Source organism: Branchiostoma lanceolatum, chromosome 2, assembly GCF_035083965.1.
Source record: "Branchiostoma lanceolatum isolate klBraLanc5 chromosome 2, klBraLanc5.hap2, whole genome shotgun sequence".
Lineage (NCBI taxonomy): Eukaryota > Metazoa > Chordata > Leptocardii > Amphioxiformes > Branchiostomatidae > Branchiostoma > Branchiostoma lanceolatum.
In genome coordinates, this window is record NC_089723.1 from 33,354,547 (window position 1) to 33,374,493 (window position 19,947).

Consider the following 19,947-nt stretch of genomic DNA (forward strand, 5'->3'; position numbering starts at 1 on the left):
TTATACTAATAAACGGGGATGACACGGGCTCACTCACTCACTCATCTGCCGACGCAGACTCACGATGCGCGTCCTCGTCTTCCTCGCTCTTGTTTGTTACGCTGGTAGGTACCATTTTCAATTCTTAATTTTAACTTTATGTCAGGCACCTGGCCCATATAATTCAATATACAGAGAAGAAAGACCACGTAAAAATACAATATTCCTATGACCTAACTTATACTACCTATTAAAAACAAGGTTAACATAGTGTCTCCAGAATGTACTGTGGTGAAATGACTCAGAACGTATGAGTGTCTTGATTATAACATTCTCGGAGCACAGCAGACGGGAAACGAAGGAGTGCGACAGTTTCCGAAGTTTGGAAATTGTAATCTCCAAGCAGATCCACGTGGGGCGCGAAAATCGTATATGCTAGCCAGAGAAGGTCCAGTCAGCCAGAGAAGCTCCAGCCAGCCCCTGCGGGATCTGCTTGGAGATTATGGAAATTGTACTCGTCAAATGGGTTATTTATTGTCTCAGAAGCGAGGAAAGAATTCTTTCGGTGACGTCTGTTGCTCTTTTCTTTCTTTAAGCTTTTCATATTTTTTTTATGTATTCTATTTTACCAGTTCAGATGTGAAGGACGTACAGTCATGGCTGCCCAACTAGCCAATGGCTTTTGGGATTACTTTCGCGCAATTTGTTAGATAAGGCTCTATGAGAGGCGGCTCAGTTTCATGCAGCTTATGAACTGTTTCGTATAATTGACGGAGTAATACTATACCTTCGAATTCGTAACAAATAACGTTATGACATAGTTTCGTAACATCAGACGGGATAAGTATAGCAAGATACAAAGTATGAAACTCATTTGCACATGTTATATGGAAATGCTCTACTCCCTTCGTTTAACGTGATCAGAATGTCAAGGGCATAACATATGTCAATTTGGTGGGAAATGGTATTTGGAAATACGTCATTCAAAATCGGAACTACTTTTCCGTAGTACGGCTGCTCTTGAATGGTAGTTGAGAAGAAAGTGTTTTCACGAACTACATGTTTTAAACGACAGAATTACACACGATTGCACGTGTCTGCGAGGTTGAATTAAAGAGGTTCAAAAGATACTACGTGTTTATTTTTATTGTAGAAATACATTTATGTCATACCTTGGCCGTAATGAAATACATATCTTATTGCGCATTTCACATTAAAACCCTTGTCCTGCGGACCGCCTATATATTTAATAGACTGAAATGTGACATGTGTCCCTATGGGTATGACGTAAAAAGACAGCAGTATAGTCTGTTCCACACCGTGTTGTATTCTGCATTTATTGCATCAGTCGGATTTGTCTCGATATTGCGGACGATGTTAAAGAGAGGCCCCCTCATACTTGTGCGTATATTCATGTGTGCATGATTTGCGTATTAGCAATATTTGGCGTTAGGTAAAGAAGAAGTTGTTTTCTACTTTAACCCACCTTTGTGCAGCCTGGTTATAGAACCAAAGAAATGACTTTTTTTGGCCTCAAACTTTGCCTAAACAACAAAAAAAGTTAATACGAACTCATGCGGATATGCATATATACGCACAAGTGTGAGGGAGGGTATGCAAACTACCGTTTTCCCAGCGTCGCAGCAGTGCGGGCGGTCCTACTATGCTCCAAAGCAGTACGTCGACCGCATCATCGGTGGCACGGAGGCGAACCCGGGTAGCTGGCCTTGGATGGTAGCTCTTCTGGACAACGGTTACCAAATCTGTGGAGGGACGCTCATCGACAGTGAATGGGTCCTAAGCGCAGCTCACTGCAAGATCAAGTACATTAGTAGTTATCACTATGATTATCACACATAAACAGTTCATTGGGGATAATTCATTCCCATCACTCATCGTTAGAATCATTCCCAACGAGCGCGAGGGTTCGGAGAGAAATCGCGCCATCTCGAAATTCGTGTTTAGTTTACATGAAATCTCACTGAATGCATATATGTCACGTAAAATTACTACTATCACTAAATTTTGGAAATCCAGCAACAACATGTCAAGCTACAGTCACGTTATTCGAGTTTGAAGATACGCCCAAAATAACCTAACCTTCATCAACGTAAGAGCTTGAAGAGTCTTGTTTCATTGTAATTCAATAAGTATGCAAATGAGGTTTTGATTAACATTACTCTACGGTGAACGTGACTAGCATATGGAAACTAGAAATGTAATATAACTGCGAAAACACAGACAGACCAAAAAACAACAATAGCTCCCCGTGAATTAGCAGCCTCTTCCATTGACCCTTTGACCTGGAATGTCTGTCTGGGTTGATAAATGACTAATTCCCCTATTTCTGAGCTATGGACGCTGAATGACGTCATAACGGTGTGACTACAAACACCTTGACTCAGATCAGAGCCTGGTAATGTAGCTATTATTGACTGGTTTTGATTAACTCATCAAGCTATGGGATAGTCATTATACCTAACGTTAACGTGCTATTCTCTTGTTCCCGGCAGTGCCCGCAGAATGACGCTTGTTGCTGGAGACCATAATTTATCTGCTAACGACGGGACCGAACAGGCGATACAAGCAGAACGAGTTATACAACATCCAGGTAGGACTCCGGTATACACTCAAGGAAATACGCAGTCTAAGGTACTCACAAACATGGCACACCCCAGTTTATTTTTATTTTGGGTTTCACTTTGTGGCAGCTAACCCCTAAGTCTAGCGACAGCCTGTTCGAGGAAGTAGATCTGAAGCAAAAAAAAAGCTGGGTATGAGAAATGAAGCACCTCCTTCTAGCTATAAGAACTTAGCCCTCTAGTTATAGAACAGTCGAGTTTCACTTTCTTCAAAATTTCCAATTTTAGGGGGAGAAATATTTTCCCGTCAATTATCACGCGGAATTAAATGATCATAAGTTTAGCCTAGAAAATGACTGATAATATAAAGTGGGTAAGAAAAATTCTTATGTATAATCAAACTAATCATAAAGAAAACCCTAACACTGGGACTTTCACAATAACCCGACGAGATTAGCAAAGCAACACGGCCCACAGAACGCATCGTTCGAAAGTCAGTCGGGGGGAAAGGGGCGATTCACTTTAATTTCAACGCGGAAGCATAAATTGAAGTAATGTTCGAGCCCAACTCATCAATTCTTACCCAAAACACATCACTTCTTACGCTTTTCATCCATATTAGTATCCAATGCCATTTTGCAGCAGATTATGAACGATGTGACCTCAAAAATGGACCCTCGAAACCCCTTGATCCTTTTATTGCCGCAGAAGAATTCGAACGGGTGTATGCACCGTGTCCGTTTATCTTTAACATGCATGTTACTGTTTCGAATCATGTGATTATTCACGTTCAGACTAACGTATCTGCTATGCTGATCTCCTTTGTTTAGACTACAACTCTCACACCCTTGACAACGACATCATGCTCGTCAAGCTCAGCTCTCCCGTCATCATCAACTCTCGGGTCAGCCCGGCCTGTCTGCCCGGACAGGGTCAGCATGTCTCCGACGGGACCCGGGTCACCATCACGGGCTGGGGAAACACTCTAACAAGCGGAAGTAAGTACATTTGTTAGACCATGTCAACTAGACTCTGTTTAACTCCATCAAAAATGGAGATATAGTTGTGTGTGTGTGTGTGTGTGTGTGTGTGTGTGTGTGTGTGTGTGTGTGTGTGTGTGTGTGTGTGTGTGTGTGTGTGTGTGTGTGTGTGTGTGTGTGTGTGTGTGTGTGTGTGTGTGTGTGAGTGTGTTTGTGCTTCCGGACTACTGTAGTCAGCATAACTCAAGAACCTCTTGATGGATTACTATGATATTTAATATGTGGGCAGGTGTTGGGAAGCCGAAAGTCAAGGTCGATTTTGGGCCCCCTTGTATGTGACCTTGGTACTGCATCAGAACTTCCGTTTTTTGCATCTTTTGACCTGGACGTGCAGCACGTGGTCTTGATTTTGTGGTGACAGATAGCTTGTGATGTAATGAAGAAGTGGTGTAGGTTTGGGCTCCCTAGCACCTTGCTCTAGAACTGCAGGGGCATTATTGTGAAAATCTTCTAAGGAGAATAACTGAACAAAGGAACGACGGATTTCCATGATATTTGGTATGCAGGTACATGTAGCTTGGACAGAGATGTACATAATGAAGTGCAAGTTATGCTAATTGGGACTTGGTGGTAAATGATAGGACTGAACGAAGTAAAAGAAGAAGATGTGAAAGAAAAAAAATATGGTTGTTTGGTACACTACGTCCTGACCACTTAGATTTTACAATGAAAACAACTTTTTTTGCCCACTTTTTTGTTTCCTTGGTGCCCAGAGGATGTCGTCAATATAATCAGTCAGTATGGCCTTATGATATATGTTGATAGAGTTATTAGGACTCAAATGACTGTGTATCTCTGTTATATTGTATCTGACACTTACCTCTTCCCTCATGACCTCAATGAAAAGCGGCCTGCGTGCCGATTTGAGCTTATCATGAATAAACAAAGGTTCAAACAAAAATATACATTTTCAAACACACTGCATATTCACAATGCAGTCGTCCTTTTGTTTCAGCCCACTGAAACATTGCAGGGTAGATATCTCAGCTCATCTGTTTTTAAGGTAACAGATTATGGCTGATACTCCGTTGCTTGTTGTACTGCCAGTTAATAGCTCTGAACAGCAAACGCTCAGAACTGTGATTGTTTGGCTACAGCTTCTTATGTGAGACATTGTCACTTATCTCCTATACTGATTCCACTTCCAGCTAACTACCCGGACGAGCTGCGCCAGGTCACCGTGCCCGTCATCTCCACGTCCACGTGTAACGGCGGGGGTTCGTACGCCGGGGAGATAACGGACAACATGTTTTGTGCCGGCCTCATGGGCGGCGGCAAGGACTCCTGCCAGGTAGTACTGTAAATGCAGAAATGTTCGCGGTGGTTTTATGTTCGAAATTATGTGAATAATATGTAATGATATATAATATTCTATATTGTATTTACGGAATATATTTGCTCATTTCTTATTATTGTTTTGTGTCCATTATGTGACCGTAGTGCAACTATTAAATATTGCTTCAAACGCGAAATTAAATCGCCGCGAACATTTCTGCATTTACAGTAGTTAGGACCCAATTGGAAAAAATGGGCCCTCCCGGGGAGCTCACGGGCTGGTTTTGTTTTTGCACTTTTGGGCGTGACCCCTACGTGGCCATATGTGACACCCTAAGGCTGCCGGGCTATTTTGAGGCCCGGCCGGGCCCCGCGATGACTTTAACGCGGACTTAAATTCAACGCGGGATCCAGTAACAAATAGACGCCGTGAGCACCGGGAGGTCCCCCCCCCCCCCCCAAAAAAAAAGAATCGTCAGTTCATCGGGACAAATTTGTGGCTTCGGGGCCCGGCCGGAACTACACGGGCACAGGCGTAATTGGGACCTAAGCATAAGGCCTAGGAATCTTAATGTTGTGTTCCCGATTCTATAACGTTTTCATCACTCAGATGTCAGATCGAAAATTCTATGTCTCTTTTCAGCGGTCAACCCAAAGAAATTTGATATCATTTACCATGCTAAAATACAAATTTTTAGTTCATATAGATAGATATGGAAACATCTAACATCTAACAAATGTTTCTGGACAGATATCAGTGCTGGAAGAGGTTATAGTAGGGGAGTCGAAAGGCGACAAAAATCAGTTCCTGATGATGTTTAAAAATATACATGACCCAATCTGACAAGGAAATTTTATCTGCTAATGAAAATAATTTATTTTGAAAACTACTTATGTACGGTACTGACGAGCAACTGTCCCATGTGTGTGTGTAGGGAGACAGCGGCGGCCCCGTGGTGAGTTCCGGCACGGTGTACGGCGTAGTGAGCTGGGGCTACGGCTGTGCTCAGGAAGGCTACCCGGGTGTCTACACCAAGGTCGCTAATTACGCCAACTGGATCAACGGTTACCTCAGTGGGCAGACCAGTTTCCATGGCAACGGGAGGCCATAGTGAGTTGCCACCATCACTAAGCGCCAGGGGGACCAGAGCCGTCCTGTCCTGTCAAGTCTCCTCATGATCCATTGAAAAATAAAGTTGTAGCTATCGATATTTGTTTTGTTGTGTTTTATTTTTTTAGCTCAACATTATCACCATTATTTTTTTATAGAAGCTATATTTGTTTAGATAGTGACTAGTGACACATAGGTCAGAAGGTTTATTTGCTGTTACTGTAGCAGCTTATATTTTTACAGGGTTGCTAGCCCTTCCATTTAAACGTGCTCGAGGCACCTGCTTGAACACGGGACCCTCATTTTACGTCCCTTCTGAAATTCGGATGCAGCCCCAACCGAGATGTACTGTACCAGGATCTGAACCGGGGCCTCCCAGTTACCAAATAATTGGAACCAGGATCTCAACTGTGAGGCTGGCATCAGTTGAGCTACAGTGACATCCCTTTCACAAGCAAAATTAGTTGATTATTAAACTAAGCCTTTACAAAACCAAAGGATTACTATGTTCACCTACACTTGGAAATATAATGTACATGTGCTAACTTTGCGATGTAGTTATAGCATCTGACTGTACTGCACGGGTTTCTTCCATCTCGAGAACTTCGGAGTCAAAGTCAAGTTTCTCCTCCCTCGTGTGAGAGGGTAGCGTGCGCGAGGACATCCTGTGGTTGTGACTCGATTGCCGAGAGAGCTGCTCGCTATATTTCCCGACACAACAGTTTTTCACAAGAGTGAGGTAGCATACAGCGTTCGTGGCTGAGTTGGAGAGTCCCAAACACAGAAGGAAGGGGTGCACAACGGCTGCGGTCAAAGCGTTTTCTCTCCTTGCTTCCTCGTAGAAGTCAAACCAAATGATTAGAAGAAAGTACGGTAGCCAGGAGAACGAAAAGATGACTGTCAAAGCTGCGAATACTTTAACAGCGCGTCTTCTGCGCATTAAGATGTTAGTTACAGCGACATCATTGTTTCTTCTGGCGTCAGACGTTCCATACAGTACTGCTGCGCGATGCCACAAAGTTTTACCGATTGTAATGTACGCTACTGCCATAAACGAGAATGGAAGAACAAAAAGTACTACGAACAGCGTCACGTCGTATGCCCTTTTCCATTCCACCCCGGGCCACATCTCCTTGCAAAACACCACATGAACTTCAAACTCAAACGTTTGTTCAGTAATCTCACTGAAGATCGCTAGAGGAAGCATGATTAACATGGACGCTACCCAGATACAAGGAATTACAATCTTTACCCGCGAACTAGGCGAAAACGCCATGGCGCGGAGGGGGTTGCATATGACGAGGTAACGATCCAAGCTTACCGCGGTCAAAGTGAGCACGCTTGTGCACACAGACACCGCCTGCACGTAGGGGAGGATCTTGCACAGAACCGGGCCGTACACGTAGCTGCGGTACACTTCCATTCCGGCGTTAAAAGGGACGCACAGACTGATGACAAGAAGGTCACAAACGCACAGGTTGACCATGAACGCGTTGGCTGCCCTGTCCATAGGGCTGCGTCGAAATATCGCCAGTAGGACTGAAACATTGGCAGCAAGTCCCGTCAGGAAAACCACAGCATTCAGAAACAGGAGGATGATACTGATCGGTTCGTTGTAAGTGTAGAGAACGCCCTCGAGCTCTCTCAGTCGGTCGATCTCTTCTGCCGACATGTTAGCACTTGGCGCCATTGTATACAGGTGGGACTATTGGAGAAACACTGACACAACTCAGTCCGGCATCCAAGAGCGTTCTGTAGACTGATCGATGTTTTCCGCAGATGTTCTCACGTGGACGATTCGAAAGAACATGTCTTTCTGTCTCGGTAGACGATGATGGCGCTTCGAAGGCCACAATATGGCCGTGGGAAGCGTCGGGGCTGTTATGATCGCCAGATGATATACCACGCGATATACCCAAATGCGTGCGCCATACCTTATATTCACACATGTAACTTTATCTGTCCTTATCGTATGACATATGTATGCATGATTATTTTCATCTATGCTCGAGGTCCCACTTATATCCTTATGGGAGAGCTCATTTATGGGCTGGTGATGAAAAATTTGAGATAATAAATCACGATAACTGCTCATCATTATTAGGCATGTACGGTATTTGATAAGTATATCACTGCATCTTGGACTCACCATCTGTGTCTAACGAATCAACACAATATCACCCAACTCATAAAAGTCACCATGACCACTCAACCGTTTAGATGGTGTTTATTGACAGAGTTAACTGTTCTGACTACTGAGATGCATGCGTCACATGTTACGTACGGCACGATAGTTTTCATGTGTTATCTGTTGGGCACACTCTGTCAGATGATAGATAACTAAAAACAACAATCAATTTACTCCATATTTTGTTGCGCAGCTGCGACAAATTCATCACTGTGTTGTCGATTTAAGGGAGGCACAGATATGGTGGCGTTCCGACAGTTACCAGCCACGTGTGAAGCCTGCAGGTATTCTGAATACGGATGTAATCTGACAGGCGGGATGGATGCGACTAGAAATGCCTGTTCTCAGATCATGCATCGATAAGCGGGTTCATGTTTCCTAGTGCGCATCTCAGCAAGGTGCATTGTGGATATTAAGGCCCCAGAACAGTTCTTCTCTAGTCGTGTTCTGTTTATGTCTCACGGGCCTTCACCTTTGACACATTACCAACACAGTACGCTCATGCGCACTAGGAACTATGAAGCCGCTTATTCCTGTCTTCCTCCCTTAATACCTGACCCTGTGCATCGTAAAACCCACGCGTTTCTTCGCCCTGCCGGCCCAGAGCTCACACATGACGGTCCCGCCAACTCGCTTCCTCGGCCCGACGTTCACATAGTCGCACCGGTCCCCCTGGTAGTTCTTACACGCCTCCTTACAATGCTTTGTGCTTTTGACGGGGACTGAGGCAAGCAGGTGGTCGGTAGGAGGCGCTTCTGTCGTGGTCTCTTCATCTAACAGACAACAAATATGTTATCAAGAAACTGTTCCTACAGAATATGTACAGTCATCCAATCGGATAAACTTCTAGTAGTAAGATTCTCAAACGTATATGCTATTAAGTTAATCAATAAGCCGATTGATCTTCGATTCCCTGGTCGCATCTGAGTAATGCCGTATTGTGGTCATCGATGGCACATTGTGACCCATGCGGTCCACTCTCCGTGATGCTGCAGTCTACAATAGCAGAACCCACCACAGTTGTTTAAACGTACCTAGATACTGTCAACATTAATATTGGCGCACGGAGGCAATTGTTTACACTAATCCCAATGGTTATCAATGGAAGGGTATCAAGCTATCCTCTCATGAATGTAGTACCTGTCCACGACCACAGCGACGGTTTGTTTGTCTCTCAATAGACTGAAAATCAGTCAATGACACCGAAAAAAAAGAAGACACATGGAAACAAAATTAAGACTTTTCACACACACCATCTGTCAATGAAGAGGGTGACGTATAGCTGGGCGTAGGCGGGCCTGTGGCGGATACTGGCAGACATCGTCCCCACATACCAGTGTAGTGGGTCGTTGTGGAGCACCATGGCTGGGACCAATGGTCAGTAGTACAGCTAGAGTACTCTTTGCCCTTGTAGACAAAAGGCAGTGCGCAGGGGGCGCCGCCAGCGGATCCGCCGGTGGTGAAGACTTGCCGTTTGCAAAATCAAAAGCAAGCGGTTTATGTTTAAAACAAGCGCCTTATAAGGAAACAAAAATACATGAAGCAAAGAAATAAGAGCTAAGCATGCAAGCATTTCACAAGACTAGAATAGATACCTTTTCGTATCACTAGTTTTTACTTTACAGCTTAGAAACATGCAAAACAAATGCAAAATAAACTGATAATGCAAAATAAGACGACAAAGTTACAGGGGAAAATAGGGATGGCAAGCGAAGAAAACTCCCACATACAGGTGTCGGGCCAAATTTCTGCCCCGCCAAATTCTTGCTCCGTTTTGGTAGTGCGCATGCGTGGATTTAGAGGTTTAAGGTAGAAGTTAGGGTTAGTTTTAGTTGGGTTAGAGAAAGTCACTGGGTCATTGGGACCTAAGACCACTTTTTTCAGGAGCCCTACAAGATCCTACAACGTATCGATTAAGTTCCTCCAATAAACCCTATAAAGTGTCGGAGCAAATATTTGGCAGGGGCAAAAATCTGGCTTGACACCGTATGGAAGTTTACCTGTCATTTTAACTGGCAGCAGACATTGCCCCCAGCTACCCTGGTACTGTTCCGTGGTGGAGCACCACAGGGTACTGAAGTCGTCTGTGGTACAGCTGTAGTACGTCTTTCCACCGTACGTAAACGGCAAGGCACATGGAGCCTGTCTTCCGGTCCCCCCAAAGGTCGGAATCACTGAGTTTGAACGATAGTCGGTAAATTGTACGAAGGGATGGCGGTCTTACCTGGCGTCTCAGGCTTACTATGTTTGTGCATATCCATGATCAATGAGGAAATTACTCAGCAAAGCTAGCTCTATTTCCATATTAAAGCGGCGTCTCTTGTCACTCGAGACACGTCAAATATATCATTCGAAACATGGAGTCAGTATCTCTACCTTGCGACCGAGGACTGATGTCAATGCGATGGCTGTTTACAAGCGACCCGCAATACTGATTCAAATCAGATCAACAAGCATTCGTTTATTCGAGGAGTTAACAAGCAACAGGAGATTATTTACCTTCCCCTTTTGGGGGATCCGTTTCAGGCTGTACCGTTTTGGGGATGGTAGTATCAGGGCGTGTTGGCATAAGTTCTGTGGTCGGTTCAGGCTGCTGGATTTTGAGCTCGTCGCCCGTGCACATCTTCCACTGGCCGAAGTACTTCTCGGTGAGAGAGCACCACGCGTAGTCCGCGTTCAGCGAAGTGCAGCCGTAGTACACCACCCCGTTGTAGATGAAAGGAATAACGCACTCCGACGCTTCTTCTATCGGTGACTCTACGAAATGACAGCAAATTACAACAAAAAAAGAATCATTGAATATTGATACATCATGTACACAGCCTGACTAAATCGCGCTCTTAGCGGCCCACCCGACTGACCCCCGCCCCCTAGAATTAGCCCGTGGCAGCGAGAATCTTGTGTAACACAGGCTACATCCTGACCCGCACAACGCCAATGCAGCCCTACCATCCGATGTACATCAATATTTTACATGATACAGAGATAGTCTAATTTCTGGGCTAAATGCCTTTGTCTGTAGCCCTCAATGTATACCCCTGCTGTAATCATCAGTCTTCACGTTAGTCTGGAATCCAAACCTATCATAGGTTAGGTGGAGACTCGGGAGCTATGATAGGTTTGGATTCCAGGCTACCTACATGTTACATGTACCTACCAGTCATACTGTTGTCCACGATGTTGTCGACATCGGGCACACACTCCCCCCAGTATCCCTTGTACTTCTCGTCAGTCGAGCACCAGGGTGTGCCGTGCAGGGTGCTGGTGCAGTCCGTGTAGACTCGACCACGGTACAGGAACGGGAAGTGGCAGCGGCTACCCTCTATCGCCGTGCCGCCAGTGGTGTACACGACCTTCCCTGAAAACCATCAACTTCAAGTCAAGTCAAGTCAAAGCCTTTATTTTACTTCGAGTGCTTGTTCGGCCATTCGGATCTTCATCCAGTGTTACACGCATATGATTTGTAGTCTCTACCGGACTAACTACGTCGGCTATCGGGAGAATATTTGCCAGGGAAGTTTGGCCACTAGATGGTTTCATTTACAGGCGGTTTCATTTGCATTGACCTTACCGTGGACTGACTCTCCTGGCCATTTATTCCCTTTTTTTGCAGAATTATACAATCCATACGCCCGTAGGAAGGCCCGGTGGAGGCTACATAATTTGCGTACCGTACAATATTCACTTGATATTGCTACTTAGCTCGTACAACTGTTTTTCTTCATACATTCACCCTGCTTAAGATCACGGAATATTGTGTATGAACCCAGTACGTAGACGTACATTTCATGACACAGTAAGAGTCTTGTTTCAGTTTGAAAATAAGTATACAACTAATTTGATCTAATGGTATGGACATTTCTATTAGTTAACAAACGAAAACGGTCTTTGCAAGAAATATACCTTTCTGCTCCCCCGTAATGAAGACACACAGTCCCCACCGCCCAATGTATTTCTCAGTTGTTGAGCACCACGGCTGCTTGCTCCGTAACGTGGTGCAGTTGTTGTAGGTCTTACCATAGTAGGTGAACGGCAAAGCGCACTGAGCACCGTTGGCGGTCCCTCCAAGTGTCGGTATCTCTGAATACAAGGCAACAGTTGTAACAGTGTGGTTCAAGCGCCACTTGCTGACCAGTCTAAATGGTCCGGACCTTTTAGCCTAGTGGTGAGTGCGTTAGGTTTGTGCGCTGGCTGACCCGGATTCGATCCGCGGGAGTCAGGAGACTGTACTACTCGCCACCCTATTACACAGTGAACAAGTGATTTCAATTCGTGCTACGTGCTATACCAAATAATAGAGTTGCTGTGTTAATTTCCTCACTTGTAACGACGTCAAAACAAGGTCCCCCTTTAGCCTCCATAGCAGACTTTCTGGGCCTTTTGTGGGGGCTTATGATACACTTTTGGCCCGGGCCTAATGGTTACGGGCTGGCTGCACGAACGACCCAGTACAAAAAGAGAGTCATCAGCAAAAGCCCCCCCCCCCCTCCCAAAGGCCCAGAGAGCCTGCTATGGAGGCTAGTCCCCCTGGCATATGACCAATGAGGTTTTGTTCTCGACATGACCTAACGTTATGTTGTCTCGTACAGGTTTGTACCTTTGGGAATACTGGTGTCCTCCTCTTGCTGATCTTCCGTTTCCGTCACTCTCTCCTTCTGCTCCAGAGCCTTCCGACCTACCCGTTCAATCTGCATCTCCCTTGCTGCTTTCTCTCTCTGTCGTGCAAAGATCAGTTCCCGTTGAAGGAAGACGAAAAGTATTTCATGCTCTATATGCCTTATCATACCCATACCGGTGCGTCGAAGTTTCAAGAAAAACTAGATGCTATTGTTTCGAACTTTCCACAGTCAACAATATCATGACCAGCTGATGCTTACTTGTATCTGATGTCTTTTCGACTACTCCATTAATTGAGGGAAGGCATAGGTAAAATTTGATGAAGTATGAAAAAGTATATACTCAGGTTGCCCTGTTGGGCACTTGATATTGCGAGACAATGTAACAATCTACAGTGTGTATATAATGTATTGTTTACCTTATAGTCCTCCGCCATTTTGTTGTCTTTGGCTTTGCAGAACTTCCAACCGCCCTTGTAGATCCTGTCCAATGAGCACCACGGCCGCATGCCGAACGTCTGCTTACACTCGTCGTACAGTGTGCCTCTGTACTCGAACGGGAAGGAGCAGCACCCCATCCTACCACAATCTGCATACATAGACACCCGTACACAATTCTCGTACCAGCTCAAAATTATCAATTTCTTTGGCTATACCAACTGTCATAAGGCCATTACTAACTGCCTGTAACTGCCATAAGTCTAAAATCTCTAAATGCACTCTCTCGGTCACTCGAAAACGCGATTTTGTATGTGGTACAAATTACGATCGGAGTCTGTAAATTGAAACATTTTCTCTTAAAGATAATACAAACCATCAAAATTCGATTCATGTCCCTTTAAGTGCATTGCGTAGGTTTTGTCGTTTATGTACGTTGGTGTCGACGGAGACTTCCATTGGGATCTCTACTGGCAGAATCGGCGATTCCGACAGATTCCAATCTCTACCCCGATAGACCCAGTTCAAAGAATTGTATGTCAAATGAAGTCGAGATGTTGGTATGCACTTTGACATCCTCAATTAGCCAAGTCACGATTTGTAACAACTTTGTTTCTAGTGGGATGGTACTTCCCAAAATCACAAAAAAGTTATTACCTTTGGTTTCTACTTTTGTGGAACGCTCGTCGAAAATGTCATCATCGTCGCAGTACTTCCACAGTCCCTTTTGGTAGATCGGCGTGAGAGCGCACCACGGATCGGTACCGCCCAGGGTCGTGCAGCCGAAAAACACCGCGTTCTCATAGACGAACGGACTGGCACATTTTTCAGGGCGGGCGTCGAGATCTGTAGAAGATAATGAATGAATGAAAGACCTTTATTGTAATAGTGCGCATAACGTAACAACAGGCTTCCAGTAAAACGCATTCTTTTCGCGAGTGAATGGCCCAAAAAAACAACAACAAAAAACCGAATGCCGGCAAAAGGACTTGTGCAGCTCAGCTTTGTTATACTGACTACTATGGATTTAGTTAACGTTGGTGCAAAACTTACGCTAAGATCATCAGTACAATGAATGCATCATCTTTCGGAAATCCCATATATAGAATGTGTGCAATTCAACATCAGACACGATAATGCTAGGATTAGGAAAATGTAAGTACATTGTCGTTTAAGGAAATTGATCGAACAAAGAAATGGAACAAAGCAATGTCTTCAAGTTTACCTTTAACAAATGTCAAGAGAAAAAGCAGGCAGACGGCGATGGACATCCTAGCTCCTTGGTGGTTACTGAGATGTGCGGCCACTGTGTAACAGCTACAATCGAGTTTAGTTATCGATAAAGCTCATGATCATATATCATTGGAATTTCTGTCCTGTCGGGGTTATGTTATCACATGTATTCATCCGCCATCTGGCCTGGCCACGGAGTATTCAACAGGAGTGAGACAGACCTTGATCAATGAATGGAATCGATTCTTTCTATAGTGTTAGCTATATATTTCCGTGTTAGCAGCAGCTGTTGCTTAACGTAAAGTCCTTTCCACTTGTAGCTTTTCTTTGTGAAGGCAGGTCCGCGTTTTACAAGCGAAAGCGACAGCTGGTTGTGTATAATGTAACAAGGTATACACGATCGATTTTGGAACGTGTCCTTTTCTTTCATCGGATGTTAACGTTACGTAGGAAGACAGATGCCGTCTGTTTTCTTTGCGGACGGCGCCGGTCCAAGCTTCCTCACTAGTACTGGTCGTTCGATTTTTGAGCCGGTAAACTGACCGGCAACTGTTTTCAAAGTTCGGTTGCTCATTAACAGCCCTGATTCTTGTCTGTCTTTCCTCTCTTCTTTGTCCCTGTCCACATTTCTGTAAACATCCATTGTATTGTGTCTTTCAACTTATAGCTAGGACTATAGCATCTAACTACGTACTGATGACGTTGGTAGACCAGTAGTGTATTTGGTGTCTAAGCAACTTCATCTCTAAACTCATACACGACCATAACAAAAGCGTATTTGATGCACAATATCTTTATTGTCTTTGTCAGTCATCATAACGACAAAATAAATATATCAACTCTATCGATTCGAAACGATGACGAATTTTATATTGGTAACGTTTGCCCCAGAAAGCGTCATGTTCTGGTTATGACAGTACTGTCACGATCATTAATGTCTTTAGCACTTTGCTGAGCTCAAAGACCCCCATCTTTAAGTATCAGCATCGGAGGTGCATGTTTCAAGCGAGATCCTATCCAAGTCACGAGGTGACGCTTCGTTTCACTCTCAGTCCGAAGGGGTTGGTTGTGCGACATGAGGACCTTCGGGGGTCTCCCCCAAGGCGCTGATACCGATGTCGAACAGGTGTGAGTACAGTATCTGGTCCAAGGAGTTAACTGCAGAAAGACAACAACAACAACAACAACAACAACGTCAACAACAATACATCTACTGAGAACTGGAAGGTTCTATAGATACCACACTACCGTAGGCCGATTCCTGTATGGCTAAATGGACTACTTTCAAAACTAAACAAACAAGAGTTCCACGACCGCATATCTCCATGAACAATTCTATTCATGCAAATGCATAATTTGCACTTCATTATGTATATCTCTGTCTAAGCTACCTGCATACTTAGTATCGTATTGACAGTCCTATAATTTTCCAATTAGATGAGATATGATGTTTTGCATTGATTATGCAAATTAGGAATTTATTTGCATGATTGGTATCTCTTGATGATCCACTTTCCATAAACTACAAACGTTACATGTATTTGAGTCATAGTATGGAAAACACTGCAAATATAGATTTTCCTTATTAGCTTTGCAAATTACGTCAAAATAGCATAATTTGCACCTCAATGTGTACATCTCTGTCTAAGTTACTTGTATGCTAAATATCATGGAAATCCGTTTTCCTTTGTTCAGTTATTCTCCTTAGAATATTTTCACGATAACGCCCCTGCAGTTCCAAGGCAAACTGCTAGGGGGGCCCAAACCCACACCACTTCTTTATTGCATCACAAGCTATTAGCCATCCAAAAATCAAGACCATAGCACGTCCAGGTCAAAAGATACGAAAACGGAAGTTCTGCTGCAGTACCAAGGTCACATACCAGTCGGCCCAAAATAGACCCTGACGTTCCGCTTTCCAACACCCGCCCACATACCAAATATAATCGTAATCCATCAAGAGGCTCTTGAGTTATGCCGACTAGAGTAGTCCGGAAACACAAGCAAACAAACAGACAGACAGACAGACAGACAAACAAAGACACACACAGACGCACCGAAAACAATATCTCCATTTTTCATGGAGATAACAAACAAACAAACAAACCCCAGACAAATCTACTTACCGGCAGGCTGTTGGCAGATGTAGTAATGTTGATCTGAACATTCCCCATCCACCCACTCGTAGTCGTACGATGGGTACATGTACACACAGTGTTGGCCGGCTCCAATGTTGTTGGGCTGCCCAATGGCCCAAAAGGTGGTCCCTGTTCAAAAAGGTAGAAGAGAGTTGTTACATACATATAAAGGGGGTTGTCGTCTGATCTACGTTTGTCATATACATGGATATAGTACATTCTCCAACAGCTGATACTCTGCAATTTGCAGCTTTTCTAGGCAGGCCTCACCACCTATAGGCCAAATGTGTCTTTATGAAATTTTCCCTCTGAAACTACGACACGTCCGCGGTGAATGTTCTTTCAATAAGAATCAGCACAGCTGACATGCATGTTCAGAGATTGCTGAATTTAACAATCATGGGCATGTATCAGTTTGTACAGTTTCTGGACCTGTATCGTAGATCCACAGTACAAACATTACTCAAGTCTGTCCGTGCTTATGTACCCTAGATCATAAGTGTATACATAGAGAACAGGTACAGAAGTTAATCATTACGGTCATTCTCCAAGCGGATGTTTTGGTCGGGGGGCTATTAGCGACAGCGATTTCTTACGGCAGCCACTACTAGCACCCCCCCCCCCTCCGACCGAAACCTCCGCTTGAAGAATGCATGACGGCACCTTCCAACGGGATCCCGTCCGACCACACGAAGGTCCCCTCACGCAGCATGTCGGACAGCCCGATCCAGTAGTGCAAATCGCCTACTCGGTATGTCTGCTGGATCAGCTCGATCAGGAAGCGGTGGGTTGGCGGATCCTGCGGATTATAACACGTCGTTAGTTCTGCTATCTAAAGCCCCCTCTCACTGGACCCGCGGCATGCTGGCGGCGTCGCTGCGGCCGATCGAGTGCTAGTTACAAAGTACTCAACGGATTTCATCCACAAACTAGAGTTCCACAAACACATTATCTTCGCCAAATAATCAAGGCTTATTATGGAAAGTGATTTATATTTACGTGCCTATCACCCCCTGCAAATTTGATCATGCACCATACCATTTGGACGTTATGATTGGGTGAATGAGTCCAGTTAAGATAGGGTTAAAAATCATTTGGTGGTACAGGACTAGTATATGTGTAGAGTGTGCTGATATATGTTATAACTGGTCATGAAAAAATATGAGTATGTTGATATTATATGGGCCACAAAGGTTCGATATGGCAGTGTTGAAAGTTGAAAGTGATGATGAAATAGTACAGTCAATACATATGAATAGAATAAATCTGGCATGTTTTTAGGTGTTTCTAGTCAGGCTTTCTATTTTGTCCCTATTTCGTTATGTCGCCAACCGTGTTGAACAAAAATGCTTAAACTGAACGCGTCAAAAACCAGCAGGACCCACACCTCTGCTTGGAGAATAGTTTATTTATTTGACCTACATGTACGTTTATGCAAGGCTATCTGTTTACATGACCTGACACTGTCCCATGTCCCATTGAAAGGCAGTGGGTTAACAAACTTTCCTGACTAATTATGCAAATTAGCTCCTTATTTGCATAATTAGTCATTGATTATGTAAAGCACCATCCGAGCTCTCTACATACCAAACATCACAACGATCTGTCGACCCATTCTCAAGTTATTCATGTCCAAATGTCAAAACAAAAACACCCACTGCGGTTCTTAACAAGCCGCTAGGGGGCCAAAATTTACAGAACTTACTTTCTGTGGCATGAACTATCTACCACACAAAAATCATGACCATAGCACTTTCAAAAAATATGCCCCTAAATTTTGAAGCTCTGCTGCAGTACCTTTGGTACCCGCTAGAAGGCCCATTATCGAACTTGACCTTCCTTTCGGTAAATCCTACCCATCCACTAAATATCATAAGGATCCATCAACAGCTTCTTGAGTTATGTGGTCCACAAGAAAATTCACATCCACACAAAGCCCGCTGCAGTACCGACGAAAAGTGCCAGGAGAACCATTTTTGAACTTGACCTCCGTTTTCACAACATCTACACACCTGCAAAAAAGCATGAAGATCCATCAACGTTTCCGTCCCTTTTTTTGCCTGCATACAAAAAAAAATGCTAAGTCCGCTGCAGTACTATTGAAAGACGCAAGATAAACCATTTTCGAACTTGACCTTCCTTTACACAACCACTACACACCTACCAAAAATCATAAAGATTCATTGAAGTTTTCTTGAGTTATGCTCCTGACATACATTCAGACCCACCCAACAGATTTTTCAACCGAAAACATAATCCTCTCCGAGTACAAGTACTCGGCGAAGATAAAAAACGAATATTTTTAAGCTTTGTGTATTTTGTTGTCTTTTGGTCATACTTGTACGTTTTGAATGATATTCCCATTATAAAGTCAGGGGTAACACAAACCCAGTTTAGGACGCAGCCAGCGTGCCGCGGGTCCAGTGAGAGGGGGGCTTAAAGTGGACATGCCAATTTTCTGGAAGATTCGCAGACTATGTATACGATCTTCATATGAATATGTCAAAGATAATAGCAAAAGGTAACTGGTTTCCATACTATGTGTGACGTTACAGTGTAGACAGGAATTATGCTACATGCCTTTCAAACGCGAACTTGGAGAAAGTTGCTGATAGGCAGTGTGAATATGCAGTACCTTTATAATGGCGAGATCACCGTTCTCAGCCCGACAGTCCTGGGTCGCTCCGAAAAAGCTTAGTTGCTGGTCTGAAGTACGGTAACATGTTCGGCCGAGCCTAAACAACAAAGTCAAAAGTTCAATTACTCAATGCTGGAAAATAAAGTTGCTCTCCATTGATGAAAAGCTTAACATTTAGCACCAGCAACATCTGCGATGTAGCCGGCCACGCTACGTTCGCGATCACAGTGAAACATTGCGACTAATATCTGTCAACAATTAGCAATAGTTCAATTCTCATGTACATTAGTTGCCATACATTGTACCAGCTACAATTGTCGCGCAATAAAGTTCTTCTTCTTCTTTGAACATCAGCAGATTTTCTTCTTCGTCATTGCTGCTTGTACATCTGTAACATAAAGCGCGTGGCTCGTGTGGGCCATGGAGACATGGACTGTACTTCGACAGCGATGACATCTCACCTGTAGTAGTGGTCCGGACACAGGAAGTCCCCTCCTGACAGCTGTTCAGGGACGTCGTGTGGAGGGTGATGACCAGGGGGTTCCGAGTGCAGCCTGTCCACATCTACTGGGCCAACTTGATAGTGATATGCCATAGAATCATACACGTTACTTATATACTTGTTACTTGATATGGTCTCCTTATTATACATGTACATACGAGAATTATTGACAGGGGTTGATTGACACGACTGTATAAAGGTAGACTA

At 44.1% G+C, this 19,947-nt stretch overlaps 4 protein-coding genes across 4 annotated transcripts; 1 reads left to right on the forward strand and 3 right to left on the reverse strand.

Annotated features, from left to right (window-relative positions):
* LOC136428726 (trypsin-3-like) lies at positions 1-6,087 on the forward strand. Its single transcript, XM_066418444.1, has 6 exons — positions 1-104; positions 1,616-1,802; positions 2,493-2,590; positions 3,392-3,559; positions 4,750-4,892; positions 5,812-6,087. Exons 1-6 carry the CDS (start codon positions 65-67, stop codon positions 5,986-5,988), a joined length of 813 nt encoding a protein of 270 aa, XP_066274541.1. The 5' UTR covers positions 1-64; the 3' UTR covers positions 5,989-6,087.
* An 89-nt stretch (positions 6,088-6,176) lies between these two features.
* Positions 6,177-7,725, reverse strand: LOC136426761 (QRFP-like peptide receptor). The gene has a single exon (XM_066415493.1). The coding sequence runs from the start codon at positions 7,675-7,677 to the stop codon at positions 6,529-6,531; it is 1,149 nt and encodes a 382-aa protein (XP_066271590.1). The 5' UTR covers positions 7,678-7,725; the 3' UTR covers positions 6,177-6,528.
* Positions 7,726-8,199: 474 nt separating this feature from the next.
* LOC136428729 (uncharacterized) lies at positions 8,200-14,851 on the reverse strand. Its single transcript, XM_066418446.1, has 10 exons — positions 14,455-14,851; positions 13,887-14,075; positions 13,211-13,380; positions 12,773-12,890; positions 12,079-12,255; positions 11,333-11,533; positions 10,675-10,932; positions 10,176-10,349; positions 9,429-9,641; positions 8,200-8,948 (listed from the first exon to the last, which is right to left on the reverse strand). Exons 1-10 carry the CDS (start codon positions 14,498-14,500, stop codon positions 8,722-8,724), a joined length of 1,773 nt encoding a protein of 590 aa, XP_066274543.1. The 5' UTR covers positions 14,501-14,851; the 3' UTR covers positions 8,200-8,721.
* Positions 14,852-15,239: 388 nt separating this feature from the next.
* LOC136428730 (perlucin-like) lies at positions 15,240-19,848 on the reverse strand. The gene is made up of 5 exons (XM_066418447.1): positions 19,700-19,848; positions 19,236-19,335; positions 17,264-17,399; positions 16,589-16,729; positions 15,240-15,620 (listed from the first exon to the last, which is right to left on the reverse strand). The coding sequence occupies exons 1-5, from the start codon at positions 19,831-19,833 to the stop codon at positions 15,511-15,513; spliced, it is 621 nt and encodes a 206-aa protein (XP_066274544.1). The 5' UTR covers positions 19,834-19,848; the 3' UTR covers positions 15,240-15,510.
* Between the last annotated feature and the right edge of the window lie 99 nt (positions 19,849-19,947).